General features: G+C 41.8%; 1 protein-coding gene and 1 pseudogene across 1 annotated transcript in view; both read right to left on the bottom strand.

The window, feature by feature from the left end:
• Nucleotides 1–15,240, bottom strand: part of TRABD2A (TraB domain containing 2A) — a 99,356-nt gene that overhangs the window by 10,773 nt on the left and 73,343 nt on the right. Inside the window, exon 5 of the mRNA XM_048504474.1 lies at nt 2,853–2,943. Within this exon, the coding sequence (XP_048360431.1) occupies nt 2,853–2,943 (91 nt within the window). The remainder of the gene's footprint in view (nt 1–2,852; nt 2,944–15,240) is intronic.
• LOC125437322 lies at nt 5,605–5,730 on the bottom strand (annotated as a pseudogene).

The following is a 15,240-nucleotide window of genomic DNA, read 5'->3' as shown; positions in this document are numbered from 1 at the left end:
GCAGATTCCCATCCCCAGATGGGGCCGAAAGCTTTCCTAGTACTATGGAAAAGTGGTTAGTTCTATGGCATGTAGTCAGTTACACAATTCCAAAGATTAAAGGGCACAAGACTATGGAAGAGGGGTGGTGATTTCTACCAAAGGAGACTTGATGAATTCTTTGACTGTGTTGTCAAAGGCTTTCATAGCCAGAATCCTGGCTGTTGCAGGTTTTCCGGGCTGTGTGGCTGAGGTCTGGTAGTTTTTGCTCCTAAAATTTCACCCACATCTATGGCTGACATCTTCAGAGGCATGCCATGGTGAGAAGTGTTCCTTTCTGTGGCCAAGACATGCTTTCAGAACAGGGGATAGGGAACCTGCGGCTCTCCAGATGTTCAGGAACTACAATTCCCATCAGCCTCTGTCAGAATGGCCAATTGGCCATGCTGGTAGGGGCTGATGGGAATTGAAGTTCCTGAACATCTGGAGAGCCGCAGGTTCCCTACCCCTGTTCTAGAAGATGCCAGCCAATGACGCGGGCAAAATGTTAGCTGCAAAAACTACCAGATCATGCCCACAGCCCAGGAAACCCACAACAGCCAATTCCGAGAACACTGTGCAATGCTGTGATGTCACTTCTAGGTATGAACCTGGAAATGATGTCATGGCATTGTGCAAGTCACCCCCCCCCCCTTTTTTTTTTTCCCTAATGAGCAACGTTAGGATAAAGTAAGTCCTGCTCTGCAAGAATTCTGGATGCTTGGATATACATCTTTCTCTCTGGTCAATATTTAGTGAAAGGCCACATCTGTTCAGCTGGGATTTTCCATTTCCCTGTCATCATTGTTGCAAATGCAGAGGCAAAAAGACTATCTGCACCGGAGTTCCTTGTGCATTTCCCTCCTTTATACCACCAGAGGGCTCCATTTTTGTTTGTTTATTTTACAATCAACAATCGCTATATCACTATAGCATAATGTTGTGCCAATTTGTGGCCACAATACAGAAGCCTTCTTTTAAAAATGAAAGCTATGAATTCAGATGAAGTACAGCGCAGCCCGACAACATGATAATGTTATAGTGGGGTAGCAGTTACTGATTTGGGGAGCGGGGAGTCCCAGACAAGCCCTCCAGTGGTGCCAGCCGAAAAACGGTATGCCTGGGAGGCAGGTGGAAAGAAAATTGAAAGCAACAGGTGTGGGACCTTAAAAACATGACTTTCCCATTCACACACCATACAAAAGCACCTGCACTGAAATCTTTCCAAAAGACTGTATGACTCATAGTGTTGGAAAGATCAGAGCAGAACAGGGGGCGGGGGGGGGGGGGAGATGACAAAGTGGACCATTAAGGGGCATCTTCATATGAAGAAGAAAAGTTTGGATTTATATCTCCCCTTTCTCTCCTGTAAGGAGACTCAAAGGGGCCTACAGACTCCTTTCCCTTCCCTCCCCCCCACAACAAAAACCCTGTGAGGTGGGTGGGGTTGAGAGAGCTCCGAAGAACTGTGACTAGCCCAAGGTCACCCAGCTGACACGTGCTGGAGTGCAGAAGCTAATCTGGTTCACCAGATAAGCCTCCACTGCTCAAGTGGCAGAGCAGGGAATCAAACCCGGTTCTCCAGATTAGAGTGCACCTGCTCTTAACCACTACACCATGCTGGCTCTCTTAAATGCTTCTCCCTGAAAAAGCGTCCTTCGGTTAGTATGCCAAACAGGAGCAAAACCTCCAGGTGGAAGCAAACAAAACAGTGAAAAGTCATGCCCATTCTCCTCCAAAATATATGTTACCAGACCATGAACAACAGGAAGAAACATTTAGAGAACATAACATTTTACTCTTCCCTTAGCACTAAGCTGATTTTACAGGAGGGGAGAAAATGTAACACAAACAGCCCTCATGCCTTTAATTTTCGGCCAAGTGTACCCACTGAACCTGAAGTCAGGAAGGAGAATGTAAAGCAAATGTCAGATGGGCTGATCAACGACACACATGTGCAAAATTAGACGGGATGGCAGGAGAAAGCATCTCAGCACGTCACAGGTAGATTTAGGAATAACCCATGAGGCATCCCCCACCCCCTTCCAAAGAAAATGTAGCAGTGAAGAGCCCTAGGGCAGATTAAATACAAGTATGTGAGCTTACAATTCACTGACCATTAAAGACAGGGATAAATAATCAGTGACTCACTCTGGAAGAATGTTTGGGCTCCCAGGGTGAGGAATAAGATCCTTGAATATTACAGCAATGAGTAACAGAAGGTAAAGATATATTCTCTTATGTTTTGTGTGGAAACCTGGACTAATACCTAACCACTCCTCCTGCTCTGATTTGGTAAAGCTGTTTCACTTGGGACAGTGCTATTACAGTGGCTTCTTTGAACAGTGGCGTAATGGTTTAAGAGCAGGTGCACTCTAATCTGGAAGAACCGGGTTTGATTCCCTGCTCTGCCACTTGAGCTGTGGAGGTTTATCTGGGGAACGATGTTACCCTGTGTACTCCCACACACGCCAGCTGGGTGACCTTGGGCTAGTCACAGTTCTTCTGAGCTCTCTCAGCCCCACCTACCTCACAGGGTGTTTGTTGTAGGAGGGAAGGGAAAGGAGTTTGTAAGCCCCTTTGAGTCTCCTTACAGGACAGAAATGGAGGATACAAATCCAACTCTTCTTCTTCTTTGGTGTAACCAAGAGATCAGAAGGAGGTTGTACAACTGTGTGCTTTTCTCCTCCACAGTTGGAATGAATATATTCACAGATATGCCAATTCACCTACATTTGTTCCTGATGCAAAATAAAGGTTGACAGTTAAGTCTCAGGTAAAATGCTTATAGGTTCTCTCCTGTACCAGACAGAGACTGAAAATGCACATATTACCTGTTGACAGCTTGACCAGCAGGGGTGTGTCCTACTTCATACCCTTCTCTCCTCAAAACATCAATCACCGTATTGTTGCCCATGAAATGACCTGCGAACAAAGAGAAACAAAACCTCAAACCACTTGCCAAGCACTCCAGATAAGCAGTCAAAATCAAACACTTTCTCAGTTAGCCCCGATAAAAAAGTTTGGAAGCCACGAAGATCAATTAGTCCCCACTGACATTCATGAAATAGTTCTTACCCTCCTAGCTGAAACAACATCCAAGAACAGAGGCAGCTCCTCATTGTGTGTACACTATTATCTCATGTGCGCGCATCTATGTTTATATGCCCTTCTGAAAAATTATGGGTTGGATCCAGCAATGTGTGAGCAGAAAGGAAAATGTGCTCGGTGCTGTTCCACTTGAGCCAGCGGCAGCACAATGGCTGCAGTCAAGAGAGTGCTTTAATACAACTTTGAGCAAAACAATGATGTGCATCTGGAGCGATGGAATGTCCAACAGATGGTTCTGCGTGATTTTTATTTTAGTTGCCTTAGACATTGAATCAGAAGAAACATCACGTGCTGTATCTGCACATGGAGAAAGATTGCAGAGGCACAGTGGCCTTTGCTTTGCCAAGAGTGAGGTGTGATTTTAGCACTTCCCCTTGCGCCAGGAGGACTTAACGTGCACACAGAACTTTTTTTTGTGGGTCCAAAGGAGAGGTGAATTCCTGAGATTATGGGCTTGTTTTGGATTCAGAATTGCAGCTGAACCACGGAAGGGGATAGGACGTTAAAGTTATTCCAGGAAAGTTCAGGAGCTACAGAGTTGGACCTGGGTTTGAAGTCCCTCTGAACACAAAGTATACTAACAGTGTAATCCTAAACAGAGTGACTACTATTCAAATCCGATTGGGTAAGAAGGGTGTAACTCTGTTCGGTTGCACAGTGATAGGCCAGTAATGGATATGGGGTACGGTAAGGATAAAAGTGGAAGGACCAAATATGTTGCATTCATCTACTTGGGATGAATGGCGTGGCCAAAGTAGTGAAAGAAAGCAATCTTACGCTTCAGTTGGAATGGTAATCTCCCCTATTAACTGAGTAACATCTGTGCTGAGCATTGCTGTTCCCTTTCCTGTCTCTGGTATATTATAAAGCAGGGGTGTCAAACTTGTAACCCTCCAGATGTTCATGAACTACAATTCCCATCAGTCCCTCCCAACATGAGCACTGGCTATACTGGCAAGGGCTGATGGGAATTGTAGTTCATGAACATCTGGAGGGTCATGAGTTTGACACCTGTGTTATAAAGCTTGGGCACGGTCCAAGGCACATGAGCCAAAGAGCCTGTCTTCAACGTATCATTAATGGCTTTCACAGTCAGAATCAACTGGATGTTCTAAATGTTCTCAACTTTTAATCTATGCCTAATAAAGGTTATCGTATCGCATTTTAAGTTTTCTGGGCTGTGTGGCCGTGGTCTGGTGGGCTTTGCTCTTAACATTTCACCTAACATGACGCCAGCCATAAATTCAGTCAAACCAACAATTCCAGAACCAGCATGTCCTGCCTGTTTGTTGTGTTCTGGTTTATTTACATATTTTTGTGCCGTAAGTGGCTTTGGGTCCTTTCTGGGGATGAGCCGGATACAAATGCTTAAATAAATACCCCTTCGAAAACAGTGCTGCTACTTTAACAGTGAGCACTGCCACTTCTGCTTTACAAAACTGGATTTAATCTGTTCCTTTCTTTATTTGACAATCTGATGACCCAGCAACTCTTGGCTCCCAATTAGTTACACAGATTATACACCCTGTTTTCGGCAGGTGTTAATAAAGAGTAGCATCTATGGATGCCAGGAAGCTCTCCATAGGAACCCTGATTTCACACAAGGGGTCATTTATAAAAACAACAGAAAAGTCTGCTGGATAAAACAAGTTGCACATACAGTCCAGTATATCCTGTCTTACACAGTGGCCAACTGGTTCCACAGTGGCCAAGCCATTTCAACAGAGCATAGAGGCCAAGACCTTCAGAAGAACGTCAGAAGAGCCTGGCTGGATCAGACCAGTGGTCCATCTAGTCCAGCATCCTGTCTCCTGCAGTAGCCAACCAACTCCTCTGGAGAGCCAACAGCATTTATAAATAGGGTGCTGTGGGTTTTCCGGTTTGTATGGCTGTGTTCCAGTAGCATTTTCTCCCGACATTTCACCTGCATCTTCAGGATGCCAGTCACAGATGCAAGTGAAACGTCAGGAGAAAATGCTACTGGAACACGGCCACACAACTCAGAAAACCCACAACACCCTGGTGATTCTGGCCATGAAAGCCTTCAAAAATACATTTATAAATACATTTTCCTTTCCTTTATTAACAATAAGTTCCTTTGACTGAAGGTCTTGAGCCACCCAATAAAACCACAATTCAAATATCAATAATAATTACAAAGTGATTAATAAAAGAAAAATATGCCACTGGTGAAATGAGATTGTCAGGTGAGTGTCTGAAAGACACAATAGATGAGAATCTGGTCACAGATGGCATAACTGCAGGACGAAGGTCAGCCAACGAAAAGGAAACTACCTGAGGTTTAGTGGCAAGTTGGTACTTGCTCAATATGGGAGAAATCCAAAGTTCTCAAAATGTGATACCATATCAAAGGCACAATGGCATATTAGCAAACTGCCCCTTCAATTTGGCTGTGGGCAAAGCATTCGGACTACATAGCATAAAAGTGCAGTGATTGCTAGGAACAGGAAGATAATTTATATATGGAAATAGATTTGCAGAGTGGTCTAGGGTCGAGCATGAACAGAGAGTGCAATGGATGAGCCTTGCCCTGGGAAAACCTCCTTCGTGATCAAGGTGTCTCCCTTGCCAGGTAAGTATGCTGGATTGTGGATCTGCAAGTGTATTGGAAGCGTTGGCTAACTTTTTGTGCTCTGTCATTAGCAAACAATTATAACTGTACTGGAGATTGTATTTATTACACTGGTGTTGCCACTGTTGCTGTTATATTGTTGCTGTTGTTTTAATTATGCCATTAAAGGGTGTGTGTGTGTGTGTGTGTGTGTGTGTGGGTGTGGGTGTATACATATATACATATACATATACATATAAACAGAGAGTTTGAAACTCCATGCTAATACCATCAAGTTTGATTACACTCTTTTTTATCTCCCTTAATGCTTCATACAGCCCACATTTTGGATCATTATAACGGAAAGATTAGGATACTTGAATTTGCTATTGTGTTTCCCCAAAAATAAGACAGGGTCTTATATTAATTTCTGCACCAAAAGATGAATTGGGCTTATTTTCGGGGTGGGGCTTATTTTAGGGGAAATACGGTACCTTCACAATTCATTAAGGCAGGCTGTCACTGTGATGCAAGCTGAATCCTCATTGGCAGGGAGCACCCTGCTGGATCGCACCATCCTGATCTGTAACTACCAGTAGGGCTTATTTTTAGAGTAGGGCTTATATTTTAAGCATCCTCCAAAAATCCTGAAAAATCATGGTAGCGCTTATGTTCGGGGTAGGTCTTATTTTCGGGGAAACACAGTATGTACTAACTTCACCCAGATACTTCTGTAAGTCTCTTTTCTCAGAAGATGTAAAAGACCTCCACAGTAGCATAATAGTGAAAAAGGCACTTGAATCTCAGCTGAAAAACTCAAAGCCAAGAATCCAGTGAGAGTAGAATAAATTTCGTCTTTAGTGCAGTTTCAGCAACACAAGATGGTACTCCAGCTATTTGACAAAGATACAGTAAGAGTGGAAAATCAATAGAATCAGAGACATTATTTATCCAAACGCACGCACCATATACAATTGGTGGAATTATCTTTGCATTAAAAGCCTCAATGGCAGCAGGTATGCACTGCCCTATTTTAGGGTACAAAAAACATACAAGAGCATTTATCTCTACTTTGGCAATGTTTTGAGCTAAAGAAATATGAGATTTCCATGCCAAACTGTAATTGAATGTAACACCCAGATAGTTGAATGTAACTTCTTGTTATTTCCCTCCCATAGGCGAAGTGCATTTCATTCTTCTACTTTTTGAAAACACCGTTACTTTAGATTTTTTGTAATTAACAACCCCTTCAATTTTCAGTACTTTCCAAAGTCCAGCTACTGTTCTTGATAATAACGAAGTTATCAGCTGCATATAGTACAACTGGGATATCACAGTTGGCTAGAACCGATGCATGACTACCCCAAATCTGAAGATTAGGGATTATATCATTCACAAAAAGTTAAAAAGTAGACGAGCTAAAAAGCAACCTTGCTTAAAACCCTCAGAAAGAAAATAGCACAAATTGGCCTTCTAACAATTTCCATCCTCACAGAAAAGCCACTGCTCCTAGAAATTTAGCCAAAGTAATTAATACCACGATCAGGAGCAAATAGTACGGAAGACATATGAAGAAGGCAAACCTCAGAAGCTATCATTGGGTATATCCACAGATCTCTCAAAGGGACAGCCAACATACAATCAAAGAAAATGTGAGATAAAGTTTTAGTTGCCCCAACCCCAAATATATACCGTATGCACTCGAGTATAAGCCAACCCGAATATAAGCCGAGGCATTTAATTTTACCACAAAAAACTGGGAAACTTATTGACTCGAGTATAAGCCTTCAAACTTGATTCAGTAGCAGCTAAAAACAGAAGATTTGGGAGCAAGATGAGATAGAGTTGCTTAACAGAGTTTGCATTAGGGATGAGCAGCTTTCCAGCACTCTAGGAACACAAATGAACCACTGTTTTCCTCCAAATGTAGAATTATTCTGGGATTCATAGCCATGCCAGCCTAAACTTTGCTCCAAAGACAGTCTTTGTCTTCAGCAACATCAGTTTTTGGCAGTAAACTACTGTATGAAGAATTGTATTCACCTAGAATGCAACGCACCAATAACCCTTAGGAGAGAAATGCCTCAGTTTCCTTTAACACACACACACACCCTAGTTGTAATGCTATGCAGGCTGTCCTTGCAGCTTGTTTTTATGGCTCTCTGGTGAGTAAGAAAAAAAGCAGCAACATGCTTACTGGATCCCCACAGCAGCCCTAGCTCCGGCCGCCATCTTGGAATTACCGTATGTACCCGAGTATAAGCTGACGGGGGCTTATACTCGAGCATATATGGTATATAATGTATCTGAGATGGTTACTCCTTGGAATCTATCAACCAAAACAGCAGTAAGACAATTCTGGGATTTAAAAAAAGAAAATAAGGTGTGACTTTCTCCATTTCTATAACTTCCATGGGACATCTCTGACTGTCCAGCAACATGTTAGTAACCCCAGTTCCTCCAATCATAAAAGATGGGCAAGGAAGAGATGGAACTGCTGTCATACCTTCTTTTTACAAAAGATATGCTGCCACTGTACTTTTCGTAAGCACAACAACCTGAGATTAGAATCGCTCAGGAAACAATTGACAATCCATTTATGGGAAGCCAAGAAATTAGATAGAGAATTCATCAGGAGGGGAGCCCCTGCCCATCTCCATGGTTAAACAATCAATTAACAGACAATCAATGAGCAATGCTAATGGCAGTAAAATTCACTTTGCACTAGTTAGGCATTACACAGTAATAGAAATCCATGTGAGCACCATACCAGTGCTATACCTCTGTCAAGTCTAGCTTATTATGGCACAGGAAAAAAAATCAGAGGGGACCCACATAATTGGGTGCTTCTACATGTTTCCCTTGAAACATGCAGCCTAACCATGAGGGAATCCTCCCCATTCCTGCAACACCACCCCATTGGTATTTTATAAATTGGGCTCATGTACTCATTGGGATTAGGATCAGAGGTGACTTCCAGTTTCCGGCTCCACGAATGGCTGCTGCTCTCCTGAGGGAGAGATGCCCCTGTTGTTTCTTTTTCACTCAGGTGCTGTTGCTGAGCCATTGTTAACTCCATGGATTAAATGAAACTACAAGAGAGAAAGGCACTGTGCTCTGGAGAGATGGGAATGGAAAGGGGAGGGGCACCAGTTGACAGCCAGCAGCCCCATCCCTTTCGCCAATTGGAGCCTACCACTATCTCGGCAATGGGAAAAGGAGCACATTAAACTACTTTGAGCTTTAAGTGACACTGTTAATTTTCTGAAGGCATGAAATGAAAAAAGGGAGTCTCACCTGATACCATATACTTCACCCAGCAAGAATTTGCTTCTTGCAAACAGAGAAGTACAACTGAGTTATGTGCTGGGCTTATGAACTGCATCATAAATTTTGCCATGCTGGAATGAGAGACTTTGTCTAGAGGCCTGTTAATACCTCAATGTTGTAATGCACTTTCACAGTCTACACAACTAAAAGTTTAAGAAGCCCTCCTAGAAAAAGGATTTATATCTCATCCAGAATAAAGACGTGGTTTTGATATAGTCGGAAACTGGGAGAAAGGGAGAGGAAGACAACAAACTGTATCTTTAAAAACTGATATATATTTTTTAAAGGCACAGCGGTGAGGGCATTTAGTGGGGAAGAACTAGCGGAACAATGGCAGACTCAAAATGCAGAGCGAGGGCCATTTCAGATCCGACTATACCAGCTCTGCCAGATCAAATGCAGATAACTGAATCGATGCTTATATCCACACAGAATTTCAGAAATGAAAAATAAGATTGATAAAGTTGACAGATGTATGCAAGATATAGCAGAACTGAAGGCAGAGAAGAAAGGTCTGGCTTGAGGATTTGCAAAAAGTATCAGATGACTCTAAAACCATAAAAACAAAACTGGAAGTTAGCCAGAAAGAAACACAATGCCAGATTGAAAAATGAATTGGTCTGGAGTTAAGACAGAAGGAATCTGCACTGAGAATTTGTGCTCTGCCAGAATTAGAGGGAGAAGATCTTCATAAAGACTTTATATCAGAGCTAGCAAAATATATGTCTGTTCCTGTTCCAGAAATGCAAGCAAAGGAAGATGAAATATATCATGTGAAATCACTTACTGAACCAAAAAAAAAAGGTATCCCAAGACTGCATGATGTATTTGACATTAAGATCAACTAAAGAAGATGTACTTCACATGCATTTTAAAAAGAGAATGCAATATCTGGGGCAGGACTTGATAATTATGAAGGAGTTGCCAAGGGAGATATTGGTGAAGAGAGAAAAATACAGGTTCCTTACAGAGGTGCTGAAGAAGAAAAATAATATCCCCTTTAGATGGTGGCTACCAGAAGGACTGGTTTTTACTTTCATTGGAACTCAACAGAAGATCTCTGATATACAAGCAGCAAGAAAATTCATCAGCAAGAATAAAACAGACTTTTAAAATGTAGTATACCGATGGAAAAGTTAGAGGTTTAGAAAATATGATGGACGGGGGAGTTACTGAAACTATTTACAAAATATATTAAAAAAATAGTAGAGGTTATTTAGAAAACTAGGAAGAACAATAAAATGGATATAAAATACATATACATGCGTTGATATATACTAACAGAATTCTGGATAAAGTGGTAATGGTATAAAGTAGATCGTGTATGCAAGTATCTGTAATCAGGTCATAAAACAGTGCAGAAAAATATTCTTAGGAAATAGAAAGCTGGTATAAGACATTTCGATCATTTGATATAGAATATTCAATATATTGTATATGATGAAGGCAAGGGAGGAGTCATGTAGTTTTATTTGTCTTTTAATCTGTAGTATATGTTTTTCTTAATATTTACTTTCTTTCATTTTTGTTAACAGTTCATAATGGGATAAATCTTTGGGGGATGGAGGGTGACACTCTATGTTTTCCTGTTTTTCTCTGTTTACTGTTTAATTTTTAATAGGCTGGCTGGTCCACCATCTTGTAGCCTTGCAGCTATATAAAAATAAAAAATAGTAAAAAAGAGATTTGGATCAGAGCTGGCATGAAAAAAATCAATTGGCAGCCATTGACAGCAATTATAGCACCATTCTGTTGGTGGTGTGGCAGCTCTTTCCTGCACTAGCAGTAACTTGAGAAACCCAAGGGTATCTTGCCCTGGTCTTCAGGAAGACCAACTGCATAATTAAGAGGGGAACCCTAACATCCTTAAGAATTTGATTTGATTATTAAAATTCAATCAACAGCCCTCATACTTCATGTAATACCAAGTACACTCCTATGATGGACTAGGAACCTTCTTGCACAATTCTAAGGAGAAACAACCAAGATGTAGGGAATGCCACAATACTGTAGTCAAAGCTCTGTGGTTTCAGTTAGCTGGCTCTAGGATGATTCAGCCATCCATCCCTCCAAGGTCAATAAAATGAGTACCCAACTGACTGTGGGGGAAGTGTAAATAACTGGGAAAGATAATGGCAAATGGCCTTGTAAACATAAATCTGCCTAGTAAACGTTGGGATGTGATGTCACCCCATGGGTCAGTAATGTCCTGGTGCTGGTACACCTTTACCTTTTATGAACATAATGGATTGAATCCCACAGATCTGTTCCATTAGTGGATGACCCCCTTGTGTAAAAGGAAGGTATCATTGCTAGCCAAATGGATCTGTGGGATCCAATCTAGCGAACCACAAAGGGAGCAGACACCAGCAATCTGTGAACAACATCAATCCACATGACTGAAGATATGAAGGCTCAGAAAAAACCTGGAAACATCTGAGAAAAGAGGTTTCTCTGCAGCTATTGCTTGTTACAATATTGAGTAAACGTGCAAACTTACTTGTACAATACCTTTAAATTTCATAAATATGCCAACTACCACAATTTCATAAGCTAAGTTATACACAATGCATTTTATGTTGCTAAAGCAGCAAAAGAGTTGACTAGGAAGGTTTCATATGAAAGTATTACATATATTTTAATTTGTCCCAATTTTCTACACCCATAGAAAAACATGAAGTCATGTTCAATATTTCCAGATGTTTTCTATTTGTACACAACTGAAACAAGTGAGAAGAACCACGCTGAGTACCAACTCAGACAAAACAATGGCCACTTAGTTAGTAAACCAGCACAATTGCAGAGTAGCCATATTAAGTGGCTGTAGAATTTTTTTAAAAGTCTAATAGAATCTTAAAGATTCTAACAGCCTTTATTTCAACATGAGTCACAGCGCACTTCTTTAGACTGATTTATTAATTGTAGTCATTGACCAGAAGAAATACAATAGACGATTATGCTATAGCAGAATGCATAAAACACCTCCACAAAACATTAAAATGCATATTCCACATCCCTGCGTCACCCTGGTCCCCTTGTTCAAATATGATAATTAATTAATATTTTAACTTACAGTCATAGACCAGCATATTTATTTATTTACTTATTTACTTACTTATTTATTTATTTATTATATTTATATACCGCCCTCCCCCGGAGGGCTCAGGGCGGTGAACAGCAAAACATAAATAGAGCACATAAGACCAAGACTAAAACCATTAAATTAGTATATGCATATACCGTGTTTCCACGAAAATAAGACAGGGTCTTATATTAATTTTTGCTCCAAAACACAGGTGTCAAACTCGCGACCCCCCAGATGTTGTGGACTAAAGTTCCCATCATCCCCTGCCAGCCTGGCAGGGGATGATGGGAACTGTAGTCCATAACATCTGGAGGGCCGCGAGTTTGACATTTATGCTCCAAAAGACGCGTTAAGGCTTATTTTCAGGGGATGTCTTATTTTTTTCCATGATTTTGCGCCCCACATGTGACCAGATCAGCTGCGCCGGGGAATCTGTAACTAGGACTTATTTTTGCAGTATTTCAAGCATCCTCCAAAAATCCTGAAAAATCATGCTAGGGCTTATTTTCAGGATAGGTCTTATTTTCAGGGAAACAGGGTACATAGCCCACTGACTGATGTTACAAATACAAATATTGTTAAAAGCAGTACAATAAGAAATAGTTCCCTATTTACCTAAAATTATCAAATTACAAGTAAAATCAAGAGCGCTAAAATACGAATTTAAATAATTTTTCACTTCTTTAGATATGTGAACAAAAGCCATTTTGGGAATTCTTAGTTAAAATTATGGAAGGTGGGACCAAGCTGGGAGCCAGTTTCCTTCCACTATCAGAGATGACCGCTGTGATTACGGCTACTACCTTAAGTCCACACTTAACCAGGATTTGGCTGACAAATTCAGATGAAATGGGAAGTTGGAAACTTTCACCTATGGTTAACCTTGCTACTGATGTGCCTCTAAATGTGTAAAAGCTGGAGGAGATGATTAATGCTCTCCCATGCATGACTGTTATTCAAGTTATTCATGACTGAAATGGAACCAATGCTACATCTGCTCTAGGCCCAAAGAGGCCTAGAGCACCAGTTTGACCCTGAGGAAAGACTCCACACCACAAAACATGGCAAATCAACCATTTCTGTTATTCAAATATCAACTTGCGACTTTGCAGCACCAAGGTGCCCCTGAAGCAGCATCCCAAAAAACCATTAAAGCAACACCCGACAGGCAACACACAGAACATACAACAACCTGTTGTTATAACTTATCTCCTGCCTTTGTGAATTTGACAACATTCATCTGGGACAAGAACCTTCCACCAGAAGACATCCCCCCCACTCACTGCCTTTCAAGAGGCAATGAGTTAATACTTTGCTCCTAGTCCTTTAGATGCAAACACTGCTTGGCCCCTTCAGCCACCGGAGAAGCACTCTGTGTAAGAGATCCATCCATCCCCTTTAAAACCTTTAGAAAGACAAGAGAGAACTAGAACAACGAGTGAGGGGATTCACCCTCCCAAGCCATAAGATCAAACAGGCTGGCTTGATGGGAGAACCACAGAAGCGTGATAGGGGGCACAGGCCTCTTTCACCTGTTTTGGCCTCACACACTTGAATGCCCCCAAAAAGAAAAGCCCCGGGCCCTTGCCCTACCAGCAAGCCCCCGCCTCCTCTTTTTGTAATCAGCTCTCCATTATCCACATACCACTAGGTGAAGTGATGCATTTGAGAGGTCAATTTACTCTGACAGGGGGAGGGCAGCCATGAATCTCTATTCTTCCATCTTCAAACTTTCCAAAAAAATGTGGGTGGGGGAGACAACTGAGAAAGTCTTGTACGTATCATCTTCAGGAGATACTCCCCTACAGAATAAATAAGACCCCCAAGTTTTTAATCCAGGCTCAAAGGAAGAAGAGCAGTGCTCGTGTAAAACACATTATGTTCCAGATTTGGGGGGGGGGGGGGTATGGGCGGGTTATTTTCCAAAAGACCAATCATTCTGTGTTTGGAAATCTGCCCCCAAAAATCCATTTCCAAGTGCTCTAAAATTCAAGGAGTCCTGCATTATGCTATAGAAAGAAACAAAGCAACCACTAAAAAGATGTCAGCATCCCACTGTATTTTTTGACGTTTCATGCATTGGGGATATACTTAAGATCAGGATTTCTCTTGGTCCAGCTAGTCAGGGCTCACAGATAGGGTTGTGCTTCCTGGGCAGCAGGCACACATCTGAAATTCAGCTGAAGGACATACTGCCAACATAAGAGCCAGCGTGGTGTAGTGGATAAGAGCAGGTGGAATCTAATCTGGAGGACTGCTTTAATTCTCCTCTCCTCCACATGAGCAGCATAGTCTTATCTGGGGAACCAGATTTGTTTTCCCACTCCTACATTCCTGCTGGGAGACTTTGGGCTAGTAACAGTTCTTTGGGCCCCACCTACCTCACAAGGTGTCTGTTGTGGGGAGAGGAAGGAAAAGGAGTCTGTAAACCACTTTGAGTCCCCTTTCGGGAGTCCTCCTATTCCTCTTCTTCCTCTTCTTCTTAATTCTGAATACCACCAAGCATTTTGCTACCTCCAGCGTAATCTTGAAGTTCTTGTCTTCTAGCAGATAGTCAATGTAAGACTGTACTGAACTTCCTTTCAGATTTGTCCACAGAGGGAGAATCCTTTATTGGTGCTCATGATGGTAAAACTTACAAAATAAAAGAATGTGCTTCAGGGTTTCAAAATCCTGGAAATTACAGGGATAAAATCTAAGAGAGTATGGAACGCCTGTAAACCTTAATATCTTTTCTTTTCATTGCAGCTTATTTGCTTCATTTATACCAGGGGTCTGCAACATACGGCTCCCCAGATGTTCATGGACTACAATTCCCATCAGCCCCGCAGGTTGCAGACCCCTGATTTATACCCTATCTTTCCTTTCAGCTTCCATTGTTCCATTTTATCCACAAGATAACTGTGTGAAGTAGGCTGGGCGGGGTGAGCAGCCCAAAGTCACCCTGCAAGTTTTCATGGCAGAGTAGAGATTCAAACTTGGGTCTTCCAGATCCCAGTTAAGCACTTTAACTACTACACCACAATAATGGCTCACAGTTTCTAATAGCCCCTACTCCCCGCTACAGCCTACTTTCCATCAAAAGCTCTAGCAATTAAAACAGCCCTACAGCACCTCCTGTACA

This window comes from Sphaerodactylus townsendi, linkage group LG07 (assembly GCF_021028975.2).
Source record: "Sphaerodactylus townsendi isolate TG3544 linkage group LG07, MPM_Stown_v2.3, whole genome shotgun sequence".
In the NCBI taxonomy this organism is placed as follows: Eukaryota; Metazoa; Chordata; class Lepidosauria; order Squamata; family Sphaerodactylidae; genus Sphaerodactylus; species Sphaerodactylus townsendi.
This window is presented reverse-complemented; position numbering and strand designations above follow the sequence as displayed.